General features: G+C 45.1%; 2 protein-coding genes and 2 long non-coding RNA genes across 18 annotated transcripts in view; 2 read left to right on the top strand and 2 right to left on the bottom strand.

Moving 5' to 3' along the window:
• The window catches only part of SCTR (secretin receptor), a 68101-nt gene extending 59081 nt beyond the window's left edge, over positions 1-9020 (bottom strand). For 5 of the 12 annotated variants that reach the window (XM_079133827.1, XM_079133835.1, XM_079133838.1 and 2 more), the window contains exon 1: positions 8758-9019. In XM_079133827.1, the coding sequence (XP_078989953.1) occupies positions 8758-8826 (69 nt within the window). In that variant the 5' untranslated portion in view covers positions 8827-9019. The other 7 variants (XM_079133840.1, XM_079133833.1, XM_079133834.1 and 4 more) reach the window with 4 other exon arrangements.
• Positions 9021-9172: 152 nt separating this feature from the next.
• LOC306657650 lies at positions 9173-14739 on the top strand. The gene is made up of 4 exons (XR_013762841.1): positions 9173-9561; positions 9755-9866; positions 10180-10271; positions 13415-14739. It is a non-coding gene; the product is annotated as an uncharacterized lncRNA (long non-coding RNA).
• Positions 10549-19766, bottom strand: LOC306657648. The gene is made up of 3 exons (XR_013762839.1): positions 19637-19766; positions 15024-15225; positions 10549-12150 (listed from the first exon to the last, which is right to left on the bottom strand). It is a non-coding gene; the product is annotated as an uncharacterized lncRNA (long non-coding RNA).
• The window catches only part of CFAP221 (cilia and flagella associated protein 221), a 105919-nt gene continuing 105016 nt past the window's right edge, over positions 19332-20234 (top strand). For 3 of the 4 annotated variants that reach the window (XR_013762838.1, XM_079133825.1, XM_079133824.1), the window contains exon 1: positions 19332-19739. The gene's annotated coding sequence lies outside the window, so the exon portion shown is untranslated. The remainder of the gene's footprint in view (positions 19740-20234) is intronic. The other variant, XM_079133826.1, reaches the window with a different exon arrangement.

The raw sequence follows: 20234 nt of genomic DNA, 5'->3' as shown, positions 1-20234 counted from the left end.
CACAGATTACCACAGACTGCGATATTTATAAAGAGGAGATTCATTTGACTCACAATTTTGGAGGTTGGAAGTCCAAGAGCATAGCACTGGCATCTGGCAAGGGCCTTCATACTGTGCCATGACATGCCAGAAAGGCGAGCCACTGCATGCAAGAGAGGAAGCATGCAAGCCTGGGTCCCCTCTTACTCTTCTTATAGAGCCGCTGATCCCATGATGGAGGGCCCACCCTCATGACTTCATCTAACTCTAACTGCCTCCCAAAGGCCTCATCTCCAGATAACATCAACTTATGAATTTGGAGATTAAGTTGCCAACACATGAACTTTGAAGGGACAAATTCAACTCATAACAACTGTTATTTCTGGCTATTAATTGTATCAGTGCATTTTAAGTTTTCTTCTCTCTGCATGGTCTGTGTTTCCTCTGTGTTCCTTTCTTGTGTTTGTTTGCTTCCACGTTGGAACCCTTCCTTGATGTCCTATTTAAATTTCAGGTACTAACAGTCCCTGGAATCACTGTAGGCCTTGAATACCCTTCCTTGTTGACGGGTGGCCTTCACGGTAACTCAGTCAGGCGGCAAGGGGCCACTCTCAAGATCTGTGGCATCTTCCCTCCCTGGGGTCTTTCGAGGGTGCTGCAGGTCGACTCCACAGCTTCTCTTCCACTCAATGTCAGAATTTAGGGTGCTGCTCTTCCCCATACTGCTTCCCCTTTTCATTTACTTTCCATTTTGCAAAGAGTTCTAGAAATCCCTGCTTTGCTGTTTTCTCTTGTTCTCTTTGACTTGTGGGTTTATGCTTCTTTTATTCCTTCACTGTCATTTTAAGTAAGTTTATGGGAGCAGAGTAAACATAGGCAGTCAATCTGCCACATTGTCAACTGGATACCCTACTAGGTTTTTGAAAAGTCCCCACAAATTTAATAAGAGATTGTCAAAGAAAAAAATCACTAAATGGTGTTTTTCTTTATTATTTTATTAGCCGAACAAAGACATACAGTATATATTCTTTCTTAAAGAATTTAAGTCGAGGGCTGGGGTGTGGCTCAGTGGTACAGCACTTGCCTAGCACATGTGAGGCACTGGGTTCACTCCTCAGCACCACATAAAAAGAAAAATAAATAAATAAATAAGTAGAATAAAGGTATTATGTCCATCTACAACTAAAAAAAAATTTTTTTAAAGAATTTAAGTCTAAGTCATCCTTACCTTCTTACACTGATAAAGTCATATCAAAATTTGACTTTTTAGATATATGAACCAAAAATGTTTTTGTATTTACTTTTGTCTTTTCCTGGAATTTTAAGTTTTCCTTTTCTTGATCACAAAATGCATAGACCTTCACCTCATCATTACATCTCAGTTGTACGTCTAGGCTCTGAATGGAACTCATATAATATTGTCAGCTCTCTTCTCTGGGACTTTGTTCAAGGAGGCTTTTGGTTTTCTGAACCAAATCCTTCCAAGGTTGTTGCAGAACTGTGGAACTGATATCCACCCCTTGCCATCCTCAGTGAATTATTCCTTTTCTTTTTTTGAAATCCTACATTTTAGATTCAGTTTTGAATTTGTTAGGGTATAACCTATGGTGATTTTTTTTTTAAGAAATGGTACTTAACTTGCAACTTTATTGAGTCTTTACATAGCCAGTTGTGTCTCTGTGGATAATATCACCCTTTGTCTCACTCAACTCCTAGTCTAGGTTGAGCCCACTAGAGTCCAAATTCACATTTGCTGCTTGATAACCCTGTTACTAACTTCCACCATTTCTTTTGTATTCATCAGCCTGTGGTCACTGCAACCAAAATACCTGACAAAAACAACTTAGAGAAGAGAAAGTTTATTTTGGCTCGTGGTTTCAGAGATTCAGTGTATGCCTGCCCAACTCCATTGCTCTGAGCCCAGGAAAAGCAGAATACCATGGAGGAAGAGCATGGTGGAGGAAAGCTATCTCATGGCAGCCAAAAAGCAGAGAAAGGGGCAGGAGCCCGGGGGACAAGATATAATCCCCAAGGGCACAACCCTAGTAACCTACTTCTTCCAGTCACACCCACCTGCCTATAGGTACCACCTAGTTAGTTCATTCAAATTATTAATCCACTAAATGGATTAATTCATCGATTAGCTATAGCTCTCATAATCTGATCATTTCATTTCTGAACATCCCTGTATTAGCACAGGAGATTTTGGGGGACTCCTCATATTCAAACCACAACACCTTTCTTTGGGCATTTTTCTAGATGGTAAACATATTTTGAGATTCCCACTCAGCCTGTGAGCCAACAGCTCCTCACTGGGAAGAACCCTTCATCTCTATGTTGGTTGGTTTATGCTGGGTGGCCTCATCTCACTGATTGGATCAATGGAGGAAAACAATAAATGAAGAAGTTCAGAACAATCTGCCTTCTTCCCTTGGAAACTTGGTATTGCTACATGGAGGAGGGACAACTTTTTTTTTCCATTCCTGAAGCACGTAAACTCGGAAGTTACAGGGCAGGCATATTCTGTCCTCTAGAACGCAATTGAATAATCCAGTCTGCAGAGAGAGGGAATAACATGCAGACCTCAATATGACAGAAAAAATGTCAAGACAGTTCTGTTGGCTATTGTAGAGTTTAATTTTGGACTCTTAAATCTGAAAAGATAAAACGTGGGAGGAGATAATAAAAAGCTATTCAAGTTTGAAGAAAGTGAGAGGACTCAATATCACTTTGCTTTTCACACTTCATACATAATTACTTTCCTGCCAACTTGAGACTAGAAAAAAATTGTTTGGCAGGGAGAAATAATAATATGGTTTACACTATGAAAAATAAGAGAAGGGTACTCACTAGCATATAACCAGTTTAAAACACAAAGTGTCAGCAAACATTCATTTGATACCTACTGTATGTCCATTAGTCTGTCCATCACTGAGGACACAAAGGTAAATGGGATGTGGTTTTTGCCCTTAAAGCACTGAAAAGCCTCTAGTGACTACAAATTGGCTTTTGGGTATATGAAAAAGTCCTCAACATCATTCCTCACCAGGGAAAGATACATCAAAACCACAATGAAATATACCTCACACCTTTTAGGATGCTTACTATCAAAAAAGATCAAAAGATAACAAATGCTAGGAATGAGGTTACATACACACCATTAATGGGAATGTAAATTAGTGCAGCCACTATCAAAATGATATATAGGACCCTAAAAAATTTTTAAACAGAATTATAATTTGACCTGGCATTTCCACTGTAGGGTATATATTCAAAGGAAATAAGATCAGCACCTCATACAGATATCCGCACCCCCATGTTCACAGCAGCTGCATTCACAGTAGACAAGATAGAATCACCCTAAGTGGCCATCAGCAGGCAAATGGATAAAGAAAATGTGATATGAATACCATGGAATATTTTTCAGTTTTTAAAAAGAAGGAAATCCGGCCACTAGTGACACTACAGTTAAACCCAAAAAACATTCTGCTAAATAAAACAAGCCAGTCCCAGAAAGAAAAATACTATAGGTGGAATCTAAAAAGTTGAGCACGTGGAAGCAGAGAGTAGAATGGTGGTTGCCAGGAATGGAAAGGGGGGAAGAGAAGAGATGCCAGAAAGTGCTCTCCCCACCCCACCCAGCACACTCCTGGGAAGGGCCATGGGAGCACAAAACAGCCTGCAAGCCAGGAGGAGGGCCCTCATCAGAGACCAAACCCTGTAGGACCTGGACCTCAGACTCCAACCTCCAGAACTGCGAGAAAGCAGGTCTCTGTCTTTTGAGCTGGTCAGCTTGTGGCATTTTGTTATAACAGCCCAGCTGACTCAGAAGAATGGGAAGGAAGGGAACGGAGAGCACGATTTAGACACATCTATCAGGGCAAGATGTTAGTCACAGAAAGTTCATCCAGGTAGCCTCACCTCTCAGGAAATGAGAGACAAATCCATCTGCTGGAATGAGAGGGCAGGTGGGGAGGTCAGGAATTTGAAGACAGATGGCCATCAGGGAGCACCTCTGAGAGTCAGGGGTGAGGGAAAAGTGAGGTGGGACATGGGGGGACTCTAGAGAGGACTCAGGAAATCTCCTGCATCCTGGCAGCACAAAGGGCTGGGCTACAGGACAGGATTAAGCAGGGTTGCTTTTCCCCAAATTTCCCTTAGATTCCATCAGCATTGGACTGTGGTGGCTGGGTGGGCCCACGGTGGTCCGATTTTCTCAAGTCCACGCCATGCACAGCAGCCTTCTGTGTAATGAAGTGAGTACATAGGATTGGAGTACCGTGGGATTTACCTTGGGTTGCAGGTTGTCTCAGGCCCTGAGTGGAGATCAGCAGTGAGAATCCTGGCCTTCTTTGGGCAGGGAAGCAGAGGCCATGGAGGGGCCTACAAAGTGATGGAGCTCTAATCCTGGAGAGTAAATCTGGGCTTTCAAGAAGGGTGCCAGGAGAGAGGCTGAGCCTTCCCTGGGCATGGCAGGAAATTTGGGGTAAGGATGGGTAAGGACAATGGAACAGGGTATAGAGGAGAGCTTTCTGGGGACCCCAAAAGGTGATGCCAAAGCTGAGAGATGGACTCACTTGGATATCTGAGAAGTGGTGCCTCCTCCTGCTCATTTGATTTTGTGAAGCCCCAAGCTTATCTCTGGTCCCCTTAATAAGTGTATAATCCGGTATTTGTTTTAGGTTTCATGAGGAGTTGAGATGAAATGAAAATTCACATCACTTGGAGGCTTGGGAGAGGATTTTAGGATGGCCCCTTGGGCACTTGAAACCCAGAGTGAGGCTCTGTGGGAGCATCTGATGGGCTGGTTGAGGTCATCAGATGTGTGGTGGAGCTCTCATGCCACCCTGTCCAGCCAGGTGACCTTGAACTAGTACCTTCACCTGCCTCCAAGTCTCGATGTCCTTATCTGCATAGTGGGTGTAACAATTGTTGATGTGAGAATTAAATGAGATAGTCTTGGAGGGACTTAGCAGTGTCTGGTGTGAAATAGCAGCTCAATAAAAAGCCTTCATCATCACCACGACAGCCCCCATCATCATCACCACTATTCATTTGTGTTAGGGGTATTAAAATTTTTATCTTGAAATTCACAAATATTTCTTAAGAAAATTGGGAAGTGATTTTCAGGTACCCAAAGAAAATCTCCAGCAACCCTCTGAAGAGTCATCAAGAGCATACTCCCCAGGGAACTCTGGTAAGCCTGCCACAGGTCTGGTCAGCCTCTAGAGCTGGATGTACCATGGACAGGGACAGGGGCCACCATGTGCCAGAGGCTTCTATGTGTCAGTTCCTATACTTGAAGTTTTTGTTTTCTGAGCCTCAACTGGGGTGGAATGGTGATAGGAGGGGGAGTGAAGGGAAGGGAGGTCAGAAAATATCAAGGAGCCCATTGCCTGCAGAAATCTTTTGGTCTGTCTTAGAAGTAGGTTTTTATCGGGTACACCTATTTCTGTCCTTTGACAAATACCATTTCCCTGAATGCAGTATACAATGAGCTTCTATTGAGAGTCCTGTTAATGTATCTCCCCTGGAATGTGACAGCCTTTAAGGAAGTGGATCTCATACAGGGCAATTTGTCTTCCCTACCCCCAGGGAATGGTTGGCAATGTCTGCAGACATTTTCTGTTGTCATAACTTTAGAGAGATGCTCCTGGCTTCTAGTGGCTAGATGCCAGGGATGCTACTAGACGTGGAACAATGCACAGGACAGCCGCACCATAGAGATATCAGACCCAAAATATCCAGAGTGTGTTATGGTGTTAAATGTCTTGCAAAGGCCTATCTGTCGAAGGCTTGCTCTCCAGCCTGTGGCACTCTGGAGATGATGGACCCTTCATGATCTGGGGCCTCACTGGAAGAAGTTAGGTTATTGGGGGCATGTCCTTCAAGGGGCTAGTGGGACCATGGCCCCTTCCTGCCTTTCCCTTTGCTTCTTGGCCATGGTGAAGTGAATGGTTTTCTGTGCCATGTGCTCTAGCCACGTGTGTACTGTGCCCACACACGCACAAAGCAACAGGGCCAGGCAACCATGGATTGAAACCTCTGAAACCGTGAGCCAAAACAAACCTTTCCTCCTGTAAGTTGCTTATCTTAGGTATTTTGTCACAGCCATGGAAAGCAGAGTAACACAGTGTCCAAGTTAAGAAAACGGCTTGAAGGCAAAAGCAGCCCCACCCACTCCACTGAACTCATTAAGGTTATCAAGTTGGCAGTTCACTTGGTGCCACGGATTAGAAAGCCTTATCCTAAGTGACTCTTTCCATTGCTTGACACACTTACGTACAATTTGGCAAGCAATGATCACTTTCAAGATCTTTCACTACTTGCTGCTATATGAAGTGGCCACAGTTTAAGACATCCTCCTACAGATGCCGTCGTCATTCATTCATTCATCACCCATTCATTCATTCAACACACACCCTTTGAGCTCCCTCTTACAGTGGGACAGGCTGTTGGGTTCAAAGATGAACTAGAGGAAGTCTCAGTGCTCAAGCTCCAGTGTGTGTGTGGGAGAGGGAAAGATGTGTTAGTAATTACAGTAATGTTCAAGGTGAAAGTTCTCAAGGTTTATCAGGGTGGGTACAATAGAGGGAGGTATTCTCACTGCTTCTCATGGGGTGCCTCAGAAAACTGCCCCCTTTGGCCATTAGTATTTTTTGGTTTTCACGATCAGGGGACCCTTCTGACATCTCCCTTGATGGAGAGAGGTGGGGATATGTGTGTGTGCTGAGGGGAGCGGTAGCAATTTAGTCTCAGTAACCACCCATTAGAAAGATGCCTCTGCTCTTCCTCAAGGGGGAGCCTCAAATGAATAAAAAGTTGTTTTTAATATTCTTGAATTTCAAAACCAAATGTCTGACTACCCAAAGTCAAACAGAAGGAAAACGTGATTTCAACAGCTGGGAAATACTCCAGCCAAAGTAGGTCAATCCCACTCTATTTATTAACGTGTTCTGCCAAGAAGTGTGAAATACAACCTCAGGTCTGGACGAATCCATAGGAGAACTGGAGGACCACAACTTATGTACAGAAAACTGTCTCTTAAGAATAACACAACACAGGGTTGGGGATGTAGCTCAGTTGGTAGAGTGCTTGCCTTGCATGCACAAGGCCCTGGCTCAATCCCCAGAACCAAAAAAACAAAAAAGCAAAAAAGAATAACACAACACAGTGCATGGGTCATGGGTCTATAAAAATAACATGCAAATACAAGGGGTGCCATGGATAGAGTCCCAGCAGGTTGGGAATCAAAAGACCTGGGTTCTATTACTAACTTGCTGACTTGGGCAGGTCCCTTCTCTCTGAATCTCAGTTTGCTCACCTCTAAAATGAGGGAATCAAACCAGAGCATAAGGAAGCATCTTTCCAAGGTACACTGAAGACTTGAATCAAGCAAATTTGCTCATTGGGGTTAAAATTCAAGCTGAAACTTAGTTCTGCAGCCCAGGTACCAGCTAGGACAACCTAGATTCCCAAGAAAGGAGTTATTGCCTCTCCCATCCCTTACTACTGAATAACTCACCTTCAAGCAGTATTTGGCTTTAAATTGTTCCCAGTGCCCCCAGATAGCATTTCCCCAAATTGGGAACTCACATAAAAGAGTGGGTGCTGTTGCTCTAGCACCTTCCAACACCATTGACTAGAAGAGTATCCAAGGTTATCTGGAAGCTGAGAGAGAGTCCCAAATTATGCTTTTGAATTGCAGTTGCTGGAATGCTACAGAGAAGTAAAAAAAAAATGGGTACCTCCCGAGTGTCAGCATGCTCATCAATGCCTGGAACAGAGGTGTTCCTTATAATGAAAAAGGAGCAGACTACAGGAATACAAAGCTGTCCAAAGCTAGGAAGGACTTGCCCCAGGACAGACACTGGAGACTCAGAATTGGGTCCTCAGTCGCTTTTCCTTGACACATTTGTTGGAACACAGGCCTTGGGGGCCAATTTAGAATGCTAGTGGGAAGGGATGGTTGTAGAATCTGCCCTGGCCCCTTCCTGATCCCTCCCATCCTGATAGTCCGCGGGCAGCGTTTCACTCACAAATCCCAGTAGAAGACCAGGATTCCCACGAGTTTCTATGGGAAAAGGAAAACAAACCACACACCCTGGCGCCTTCTCTTTTTTGTTCCAGCCTCCTCTCTGGACTCGGTTTGTGGGGACCAACTAGCTGCTCCCAGGAGCCAGGAGACACGCAGACATTAGGAAGCCAAATCCCACAGGAACAGGGGACGGGGAGCAGCAAACCGCCCCATCAAAGACCCGGAAGCTCTGGCTACAGCTTTCTAAGACCGTCCCATCTGCAGCTGCGACCTGTGAAAATGTCAAGGCTTTGGGGCAGACAAACGTGGGTTCCAATTCTATGACGTGGGGCGTATTTCTTTTTTTCCTCTCTGAGCCTCGGATTTCTTATCCGTAAAGTAAGGGAGGGTGATGATAATCTGGAAAGGCGATTAGAAGATTTCGTTGAAATACTGGAGCAAAGTGTCCAGCACAGGAGGCATTGCCAGGGGCGGCGTCAGAATTTCCGTCCAGGAGGGAGCAAGGGGTGAAGTGCATGGCAAGGGGATTTATCTAGAGCCGCCTTTTCCGGACGCACAGACTGTTTTAGTCATTGGAGAAAGGGGCCTCTGGTAGAGATTATTGTTGGGGTGAGGGTGGGTTCCCCCTCTTCCGCCGAAAATCTGCTGATTTCCCTGCACTCCCATCCCGGGTTGAACCAGAGAGGGGCGAGACCGCCGGCCCTTCGGGGATCCCTGCCCAAGATCAGCGCGGGACTCACGGTGTGCGCGACGCAGGCGAGCACCAGCATCAGCAGTAGCAGAGGCGGCGGCCACAAGCTGGGGCGCATGGTGGTGGTGACTGACGAGCTGCCGCCGGCACCCCGACGGCCGTGGGCCTGTGAGCTCTGCCAGCTGGGGAACTCAGCACCTCGTGGAGGGTCGGGGGCCTTGAGCGGACCCCTCTCCCTGGGAGGCCATAGCTGGGTCACCCGATCCGCGACGGATCCTAGGACTGCGGATCCTTGGACGAGGTGGCAGCGCGCGCTGAGCCGCCCAGCCCATAGATAAGGACGCCGCGCTCACCTCCACCCAGCCCCTCATTGGCCGGGGGCGGCGCAAAGGCTGGCAGGGGAGGAGGCGGAGGGAGGGCGCGGGCCCTGGAGCCGCCGACCGCAGACGCGGCCCAGCCTTGATTGCTGCAGCCCTCCCGCTGGAGTCCAGAATAAGCAATTTCTCCCAAGCCTACAAACCCAAGCCACAAGCTTGCTGGTGCTCATGGGCAACTCAGGCCATCTCAGTGCTCTTATTCCTTACAACGTATCGAGTAATACCCAGCGTTGGTTCAAAGTAGTGCCTCAGTACTTGCCTATCACTCGTACTCCCGCGGAATAACTACCTGTTCACATTTTCACTTTGTTTTTTTTTTCATTATTAAGGTTATGCTCAGTCTGGGGAAGTGGTGCACGCCTGTAATGCCAGCGACTAGGGAGGCTGAGGCAGGAGGATCACAAGGTCAAGGCCAACTTTGAGATCCTGTCTCAAAATAAAAAAAATGTAAAAAGGGCTGGGGATGTGCCTTTATGGTAAGTGCTGCGAGTTCAGTACCGGGGATGGGGAGGGAGTCATACTCCCTCATTCCAGGAAGTTTGACACACAGACACACACACACACACACACACACGCGCGCGCGCGCGCGCTCGCGCCTCATCACAAGAAGAAATCTAAGAAATCTTGGATGATCAGGTGGAACAAAGAAGGACCTTCTGGTACCCCCAGGCATTTTGGGACTGGGCTGACGATGAACCTCCTTGGAGGCATTGCACTTCTGGCGTCTCTTGGAGATTACTGGAGCATCGGGCAAATACTCTCAGTAGCCTGCTTGACCTGAGTGAGTCTCAGTACGCCTCTGTCCTGGAGGTTGGCTTTTGATCCATCAGTACAAGGTCCCTCAAATGGCTCCTTCTTGTAGACGCACAATCTTCTTTTCTTTCTCACTTCCCCACACTCCACCCTCCCAAACTGGGTTTGAACTCAGGGCCTTGCACATGCTGGGCCAGTGCTCCACCAATGAGCTTCACCCCCAGCCCCACCCAATTTTCTTTCTCTGCACTGGTGCCCACACCCTTACTCTTGCCTTGCCTCCTTTCTTAATCTTTCGCACATGCACTTTGTGAGCTCATTGGCTTCTGCCACATCTCCAGGTGATATTATACCCTTTGGACAGAGGAAGCCATTGAGGATGGAGGAGGATCTACTACATGGCCAGGTCTTTGCAGCTCAGAAGCTCAAATGGGTAAGCCTAGATGCTCTGCCCTCTGATCCAAGTGTAAGCAGCTGTTAAAGCAACAATGCGCTGCAGCCTTTAGCCACCTGCCCTTCCAGAAGACACTTATTGGTTTTTTTTTTAATTTATTTTTATTGTAAACAAATGGGATACATGTTGTTTCTCTCTTTGTACGTGGAGTAAAGGCATACCATTTGTGTAATCATACATTTACATAGGGTAATGTTGTTTGATCCATTCTGTTATTTTTCCCTCCCCCCCACCCCTCCCACCCCTCTTTTCCCTCTATACAGCAGAAGACACTTATTGTTAAGGTGAGGTTGGTAAATCCCAGCAGAAATAAAGGGGAAGGAGTGTTCAGCAATGTGCTCAGTAGAATAACCTGAAGTGTACATGCAACCACTGACTCCCTTCTAGGATCTTTTTCTACACAAATATTCACCCAGGGGCTCAGGGAAATAAGTGTGAGGGTGTTTGTGGAAGTACCATCACAGCAGGAGAAAACTGCAGGTAGCGTTTGTGGAAGGGGAGCCCTGCGCCCTGCCCTGGACGTTTCCATCCTCTGGAGAGCAACCATTGATATAATCCTCCTGACTTCTTTTACCTCTTCATTAACATGTACACATGCACACAGGTATTCACACACACATGCACACATGCACAGAAGTGAGGCCAGCTCTGCATGACTGCTGCATTTGGGATAAGGAACTGGCAAGAGTTCTGCCCTCTCTTTTCTCATGCCTTGGACAGCTCACCTTCCTACAAAGACCAGTAACTGGATTACACAAGCTGAGACTAACTGGTAGTCAAGGCTCTGCCCTGTCCTTTTTCCCCAGTTATTGGTCTAATACCCTCAGTGAAAGATGGCTTGTCTATCTAATTCTTGGATTTAGTGTTAAATACCCTGCTTGCCTACAAATATAAACTACACCCTCCAAGACTAATTTGGTTACTAGTAAAAGTCATATTTTGTGCTAGGTGTATAGGTCAGTAGTAAGTAGAGCACTTGCTTAGTGTGCACAAGGCCCTGTGTTCCATCCCCAGCCCTTCAAAAATGAAAAACAGAAAAAGAAAAGATCTTTAACCTCATCTGTCTTACTTTTATTTCTGATTTAATTCAAGATAAAGACTGGAAAAAATATTATTTTCTAGGCTCCTTGTATCCCAACCCCCAAATGTGCATCGAAAGTACATGAGACAGAGACTTGCAAGTTTTACTATATAGACTTCTATAGACTTGAATGTTTTCTGTAACAACTCTAGTTATCAATTTTTCAATTGAAAGAAATAAAAAGGAAACACCACCAAAATGTAATCTTTGCTCTACATCATAGCCCTATGATGTCTGATAAAAGAGCAAAACAACATTTGTTCTGGACAATTCAATAAACATTTGGCCTGTGGCAAGCCATTCATCCTTAAGCAGGAAGCTCCATCTCTCAGAGAGTTGAAAAAGGTTTGATGCACTCTGTGAAAGTCCCTTCTACACACCGTGGATATAACCAGTGACTTTGTAAAATCTGCCTGGGAAAACAATTTCATCATAAGGATAGAAGGGAAGGAGTGGGATGCTAAGAATATATTTACCAACCATCATGTGCTAGGGAGTCTGGAAATTTGGGTGTGTATTATCATATCCGGTCCTCCAAGACTATGGTGGGTGGGAACTGGAGGATGAGGGAAGGTGAGCACTCACCCCACTAGCACAGCTAGCAAAGAAGGAGGCCAGATTTGATCCTGGACTGAGACCCCAGTCTGTGTCCCATGCACTGCCCTAAAGTTCCCCTCAATCCTGAAGATGACTTCCTGATCCGTGGGGCTTCCAAAGTGCTTTTGCATGCATTTTCTCATTTCGTTATAACTGCTGGTAGGACCAGCAGTCAGGGGCCTGGAAGAAGAGGGAGAAATCATTGTTCATATGAATTAATGAAAGTACCAGGCACATAGAGTAGACAGGAACCAGTGAGGGTCAGTGAGGCACCAAGAGTCACTTATAACATCCCTGAAGAGTGACAGAGACTCTGCCCTTAACCAAACTTTAGCCAGGCTCCTGAGTCATCTTCCCCAGTGGGCCTTAACCATAGCCCCTTCCTGTCATCATTCTCCCCAGCCTGGTCTTAGCAAGAATCCTACTAAGTTAATTAATAAGAACTCCAACCCTACACTCGATGGTTATGGTGACCAGATGTCACCATAACTGATGATAGTTCCTTATCTCTTTGTATGTAAGTGCTTCGCAGGATGCTATTTAGCAGGGTTAACAAGAATCCCCCCACCAGCTGTGATATCTCCTCTTAGACAATTCCCATCCACTGACACCCTGCCCTGCTTCTTGGCTATAAATCCCCAGTTATACTATTGTATTTTTAGTTGAGTCCCGCCTCACATCCCTATTGGAAAACCTCCATTGTAATAATCTTGACTAGTCTAGCAAGTGTCAGAATAAATTTTTCTTTAACAATGGGCAAGAAGTAAAATCAGTGTTCCCAGAAGAACTGTCTTTGAGAGAGGGGTCACCTATAAGAGCTTAACCATAGATGAATGAAGCCACTGTCAAAAAAGTGTCACTTTATTCTAGCAAGTGATAGAATAAATAGCTTTTCTTCTCCTGGGTAGGCTTTTGTGATTGTCTTGACAGGTTTTGTTGTTGTTGTTGTTGTTGTTTTTCTATTTTTGTAGTGCTGGGTATTGAACCCAGGACCTTGCAAATGCTAGGCATGTGCTCTGCCTCTCATCTACACCCCCAGTCATTTTTTTTTTCCTTGACAAACACAAAAGCCTGCCCAGGTTCAAGGATGTAGACTCTGTGTTAGTCAACTTCCCATTATTATAATAAGTACACAGGATAATCAATGTATTATGAGACTCCCAGTTCTGGAGTGTCCAACCCATGATCAACTGGGCCTGTGACAAAGCAGTTCACCATGGTGGGAGCACATGGTAGAGCAATCCTGCTTACATTATGAGCCAGGTAGCAAAGGAGAAAGAACTCAGGGTCCTACAATCCCTTCAAGGGCACTCCTGCAATGACATAAAGACCTCTCACTAGGACACACCTCCTAAAGGTTCCAATACCTCCCAACAGCAATAAACATTTGTTGGAAGACTATGTTCATTTGATGAATATTTGCTGATCACTTGTTCTGTTCCAGGTGCTGTGCTAGGATGACAGAAGCCTATGGAAGTTGCCTTTCATAGCCTCAGCCCCCTGCACAAGGCCAAGGTGCTGTGTGCACCACCCAGGAGGTCCAGAGGCCCAGAAAGATGACTGAGGCTGCGACGCAAGACTTGTATCACCACACATTGAACAACCTATTGCTTGGCTGACACAAGCAACTGCAGAATATATGATGAATGATGTTACAAATTGTGGTAGACTCTAGAGAGCCTATAGTAAAGGACTAGACAGATGAATTGATGCATAGCTTGAGTCCTTTCAGTCACCATGCTTGCAGGCCAAATGCATTTTAATATCAACATTTTTAAAAAGGTCAAGCATATAGGCATGTGTTGGTTTTGCTTGTCTAGCCTCTGTTCCTTCTTCTTCTGGTACAAGAACCTTCCCTGCCCACTCTCAGGTCACATCATTTGGGTGAGGATTTAACCAAGAAGAGTCCCAAGTGAACACATGACCTAGACCTGGGCAAGAAGAGTCACCATCACCCCCAACTAGCCATAGTGATTGGTTCAGGGATGGGCATGGGACTCGACCTGGGTCAACATGAGTGACACCAACAGAACCTATATGTTGGCATTACAAACAGGCTAATAGCAAGATGGCAGTCTTTCCACAGGGTGAAGATCCTGGCTGAGCATGAAGCCAGCTTGGACTGGAAAGATCCAAGAGACAGAGAGAAGCAAAATTGTCACACCAGTATCTGGCACCTGAATGCTGCTGTAACTGAGGTCTCGAAGAAGCCTCTTTCAATCTCTCTCTCCGCCCGCCTCGTGTTTGACTCTATTTCCAACACTTGCAACTGAACGAGCTCTGTCTTGCACTTGCTGACAGCTTCCCTGAGGAAGTAATATTTGAGCTGATTTGTGGGTGGGGAGCCAAGGAGAGTCCTGGGGGTAGGGACTGGGTGTCTGAGAGAGAATTGCCTCTGGGTGTCTAAGGTTGTCACCAAATGACCACACAAATATGGATAATGTGCTGTGCCCCTTCGGGTATGGAATAAATCCAGCAAACAGCCCCGTCCTTCCCTAAATGTCAGTTTTACTGGAAGGTGAACTAATGTATTATTGATGAGCCATAAATAATGGGGCAAGAGTGATTTCCTATTCAATCCTGAAGTACAAAGGTATAATGCTGACATTCTAATGAGGTTTTTACGGTCCAGGCTCACTGTTTACACTCTGGAAATGTAGTCTGGCTTTCTCAGGAAAGCAGTTATTTTCTTTGCTTTTCATATTTTCCTCCTTCATTTGTCAGCATCCTTTTGAATATTTATATTATAGTTAAAGCCGATCAAATAAAAGAGAGCAAATAAAACCATATCTGAAAGACGATGTTGCTAATGTTTCCAAGGCCTTATCTTCACTGCATGGAGCAAAGGAAGGTCAGGTGAACCCCAACCTTCCAGAGGCTCCTCCCATTTCTGCCTGGTAAGGCATTGGCATAAAGAAAAGAATGCTGTCAAGAGACAAAACTGAGTTCAAATCCTGAGTTAATCATCAGTTAACCTTGTGACCTTGGGCAAGTTACTTGAACCCTCTAAGCCTCAATTTCTTTACCTATGTAATGGGGAAAATAATACCCACCTTTCAACATTGCCGTGAGATTAAAATAATTCAGAGCATTTATATTGTTGCCCAAAAGCCTTGTTCAGGATTCCAGCTTAACATCAACTCTCAGATGATGCCTTCGGATGATGCCTCCAATCCTTCAGGTCTTCCAACTGGAGCCCCAGACATCAGGGAGCAGAAATAAGCCTTCCCTGTTGTCATCTGAATTCCCCTATCCCTGAGAAAGCACAAGATAGAAAACCTTTTAATAGTTTTCTCAAGTTGCTAAATTTGGAAGTCATTTGTTATGTAGCAATAGATAAGAAGTGCTACAGCTGGGCATGGTGGCACGCAACTGTAATCCCAGCAACTTGGGAAGCTGAAGCAGGATCACAAGTTTGAGGCCAGCCTCAGCAACTTAGTGAGGACCTAAGCAACTTAGTGAGACCCTGTTTCAAAACTTTATTAAAGGTGGCTGTAATTTGGTTCAGAGGTAAAGAGCCTCTGGGTTCAATCCCTGGAACCAAAAAAGAAAAAAGAAAGAAATACAACATAATTTTTTTAAATTCTGCAATTCAAAAACCTCTAGCAGTGCAGTCAAATGACAAACTGGGAAGGAATTGTGAGAATTATCACAGAACAAATGGCTAGCATCCCTAATATGTAAGGAACTCCAACAACTCAATAAGAAAAGACCAAGAATCCAATGGCAAAATGGGTAGAGGATAGGGATTCACAAAAGGGGAGATACAAACATCCCCCAAACATAAAAGCATGCTCATCCCATTCATTTGAGAAATGTGAAAAATAACAATACAATTTAAGTACCATTTTTAATCTATTGGATCAGCAAAAAATATGAGTTTTATAATAACTCATTGGTGAGCCTATAAGGAAACAAACTGTGCATTATAGGTAGGAGTAGAAATTAATGCAACTTATTGAGGATAACTTGGCAATAATTATCAATACTACAAATTCACAAACCTTTTGACCAAAGCACTTACACTTTGGGGACTTTTCCTACAGATATATTCACATTTATGAATAGACATAAGCACAATTTTGTAGAAATGTACATACTTGTATAACATACTTAAATAACATACATTGTTTATAACAATAGCATAATAAAATAAATACCTAACAATAGAGACTGGGTAAATAAATTATAGAATATTATGCAGCCATAAAAAAAGAAAGAAGAGGTACTTTATGTACAGATATGAAATGATCACCCAGATAAATTTTTCAGTGCATAAAGAAGGGTCAGAAGAGTGAGCTATTGAGCTTTTGAACAAAGGGTAAAGGTCTTACAAATACAATTGTTCACATATATATAAAAGATACCTATAAATCTGGTAACACAAATTACCTCTGAGAAAGGGAACTTGATGGCTAAGGGACAGATGAAGAAGGAAGGTTTTTTTTACTTTTGGAATTCTGAATCATATGACTAGCTTACTCCTATTCCAAATACAAATTTAATTTAATATTTAGGAAGCACTGGACATAACTCAATGACTTGGTTCTATAAACACCTGTGAGGCCCCTGTGTGTGGCAGGCAGCATGCAAGGTGATGAGTGCATAGTACTCTGCTGGCCATAATGGTCCTTCATTGACCTTACAGTCCAGGGAGATGGAGGTCAAAGAGGTCAACTCACCAGTTATGCCCTCAGTGTATATTCCCAAAATCCTTATGCTAACATTATGGTCCAAGATGATGATATTAGGAAGTGAACCTTTGGGGCTATGATTAGGTCATAGGGACAAAGTCCTCATAAATGTGATTAGTACCCTTATAAAAGACTCCCTGGAGTCTTCTACCCCTTTCCACCATGTGAGGACCCATAAGAAAACACACTGTCGATACCCAGGAAGTGGGCCCTACCAGACAAGGAAGGTGCTGGTGCCTTGTGATCCTGGACCTCCCAGTGAAAACTTCTGTTGTTTTATAAGCCACCCAATTTAAGGTATTTTGTTATAGTAACTGCTGCAGCTATGCAGGGAGTGAACACAGTACTGTGACAGAGGAAATAGATGGGACCCAACTTAGAAAGCAAGCCAGGGAAAGCCCCTCTGGGGAAGGACTCCTTTGGCCAACTAGGAATTGGCAAGTTTCTGATTATTTATTGCTGCAGCCATAAGCTACCATACCCAAATATCGAGGTTGGAAACAGCAACGCTTTCTCTATGTCTCACAAATGTTGGGGTCTGAAATTCAGATGGAACTTAGAGACTCATTCAGACCCAAGGGGAGGGACAGGGATCCCACTTCTCCAGGGAAGCAGTGCCAAAGGATCTGCCATCCATCTACCCACCCCAGAAGGCAAAAGGGAGGTGGGGGACATAGTTAGAATAGGACGAGAAGGTGGATGGAGGGGCCGGCAGCCAAGTCCCACCAAATCCTCAAAGTGCACTAAAGACTTTGAATTTTATTTTCTGTACAATGTGAAGTAGCTGAGGAGTCTTAAGCATGGAAATTAACAACTTACACCATTCTACTGAAGCTTACAGCTGATAGCTTCCTTGCCTGTTGTCGCACACATGTCACATTGCATTCATTTGGAGGAGGTTGGGATACCTACAAGTCCTACTCGTTGCAAATGCCAAGTGAAATAAATGTGGAATATGTACATCAACACATTGATTTACAACAACTATACTTGAACAGCATCCATCAGTTACATGGTTCTCAAACTTTCATGCACCGATGAATCGCCTGGGGGAATCTTATTAAAATGCAGTTTCTGAATCAGTGGGTCTGGGAGAGCTGGAACGTCTGCCTTCCTAACAAGCTCCTGTGCCAGAGTGCACACTTTTAGTGGTGACTGTTCAGAAATGTCAGAGGTTTTCAGTTGCAAGAAAGAAATAATGAAATACAGGCACAAACAACCATAGGTGAAATGATGTCATCCAAGCCCACGATCTTACTCCTATCTTCTTGCTCTTGTGTCCTTGCCACTACTTTCAGCCTAATGCTAGCACCCCTTTGATGGCTGCTGAAGTTTCATGAATTAGTCCAGACACTACAAAATCCAGAAAGAGAAAAATACTCTATGTGTAGCTTCTTTGCAGGGAGAAAGCATTCCTCAGAGGTCTACCAGAAGTCTTTCAGAAGTCTGCCTGATGTCTTTGTGGTCAGAATAGGATTATATATTCAGCCCTGAATCAATCATGGGCAAGGAGGGCAGGGGGATTGGAAATTCCATATTGATCTAGATTAATCTATGGCCAGAACTGGCAAACAGGGGAGAAACTGAGCAAAGCTAGGGTTCTGTTAGAAAGTGGCAGCAGGCAACCAACAGTATCCACAAAGTATGATGTACGATTTGGTTAATTGCTTATATAGAGCTCTATGTATAATCTTCATAAAAGAGGGAATTTTTTTTCTTAAGAAAAAAGTTAAGTACAAATTTCAAAATGTTACCCAACACCCATTAAAAGGCATATGGAAACAAACATGATCATGATTTGAGCTGGTGTGAAAAGGTCTGGAACAATGGCAAACGTGACCTGTTCTCCTGAAATCTACAACCTTTTTGGGATAACAAAGCAGAAATAACTAAAGCAACCTACTAGAAAAACAAATGAAGTTTTTCACTCCATTGGCCAAAGGTTACTGAAGAATTGCTATAGACGAAAAACTGTGTTGAGGGCTTTGGGAGACGAAGGTAGAGTGCCTTCCCACTAAGAGTCTTGCAGTTTAAGACACATATATAAATAATGATGGGCGCAGCCTATAACGATATGAGCACTATAAAGATGGTGGAACGCTCCACCTTCTGTTCTGGAAGGTTATGAGGAAGGTAGAGGGTGTATCTTATCTAGTGGTTCACTTGAGAGAGGGGGAGGTTTTTCACAGGCAGAAACGTTGGTGGTGAGGGAGGAGTCAGAGAATGAAAAGATGGAAGAGAAGAACGTTCCCATTTGGGAGGGGGCATACATGCAGCATCGATGACCACGAAGGAAAGCAGTCAGTCCCATTAAACGCCCATTATAATCTCTTAACAATATAAAGCCATAAATAATATCAAGTAAATGCCGAGTGATACACCGAAGGAGCAAGATGATGTCTGAAATTTTCTTCAAAATAGAGCGAAGGAGAGATGCTGATGAAATAAGATGGGACATGATTTGATCATGGTTGCAGTTGGATGGTTCATCATACCATTCCACCCTGCCTTTGTATATGTATGAAATTTACCATAATAGAAAATATAAATCAAACTGCAAAAAAGTGGGGCAGCAGGTATCCAGGCCAGCGGGAAGCTCCACCCCCTGCACTGGAGGCCCCGCCCCCGCCCGCCTTGCTCCCGGGATCCGCTCCTGCAGGTTTCCAGTTTACGGTGTCTGCCGACTTTCCCATTCCCCCTCGAGAATCCATCAGCTCTCCCCTCTTCCCACACCATTAGTCTCGCTTTAGATTTTGCCCCGAGCCCGGTAGACGGCTCCGCGGTCCCCGAAGTTCCCCGCGGCCTCTTGGCCTCGAGCCGCTGCCGCCCGGCTCCCCCACGTCCCGGCGGAGTTTGGTCGCGTCCGCCGCCCACCCGGGGAGCGCGTCCGCGTCGTCAGGGCGACGCTGCGAGCGGGTGCGGGCGCGGGCCGAATCCGGCCCGGGAACCACCTCCTGTGAGCGGCCTCTGACCTGGGGCTGGGGGTGACCCAGAGTCCACCACCGAGCTGCTAAGGAAGCTGAGTCCCGGGCAGGTGTCTAGCCCACCTCAGTGACGGCCAGGGTCCTAGGAGAGGTCGGAGCGGAGGGCAAAACGAGGATGGGTGTCGCGTGGGGCGGAGGGCTGGAGTGAAAGGTCCCTGAGGGAGGAAGTGTTTCTCCTGGGTGGAAAGGTCTGGACGCTAGAGGAGGGGCGCAGGCCGTGGGGGGTGCGACCGTAGAGACAAGTTCAAGAGGGCGGGAGAGCTGGCATGAAAAGTGCTTATCTTGTACCTGCCTGAAGTACAGGCGGGGAATTGGAAGAACAGGAGAAGAAGGGTGAACTTGGGGCAGGAGGACCAGGTTGTGCTGAGGAGTGGGCAGCCTCCAGCGATGATGCTAGCGAGAGGGGATGCAATGGGAAGAGAAAGCAGAAACTTCTATCTGAAAATGATTAACCCGCCCTTCAGAATATTCATTCATGTATTTTGCTTGACACTATACCTGGGACTCCAAAGTCACGGGCCTTCTGGGGGTGGGGGAACATACACACACAAAGATACACACATGAGTTTACAACCAGTTTCAAGGA

Source organism: Sciurus vulgaris, assembly GCF_902686455.1.
Source record: "Sciurus vulgaris genome assembly, chromosome: 3".
Taxonomy (NCBI): Eukaryota; Metazoa; Chordata; class Mammalia; order Rodentia; family Sciuridae; genus Sciurus; species Sciurus vulgaris.
The sequence above is the reverse complement of the archived record's forward strand: the minus strand, read 5'-3'. Positions and strand labels throughout refer to the sequence as shown.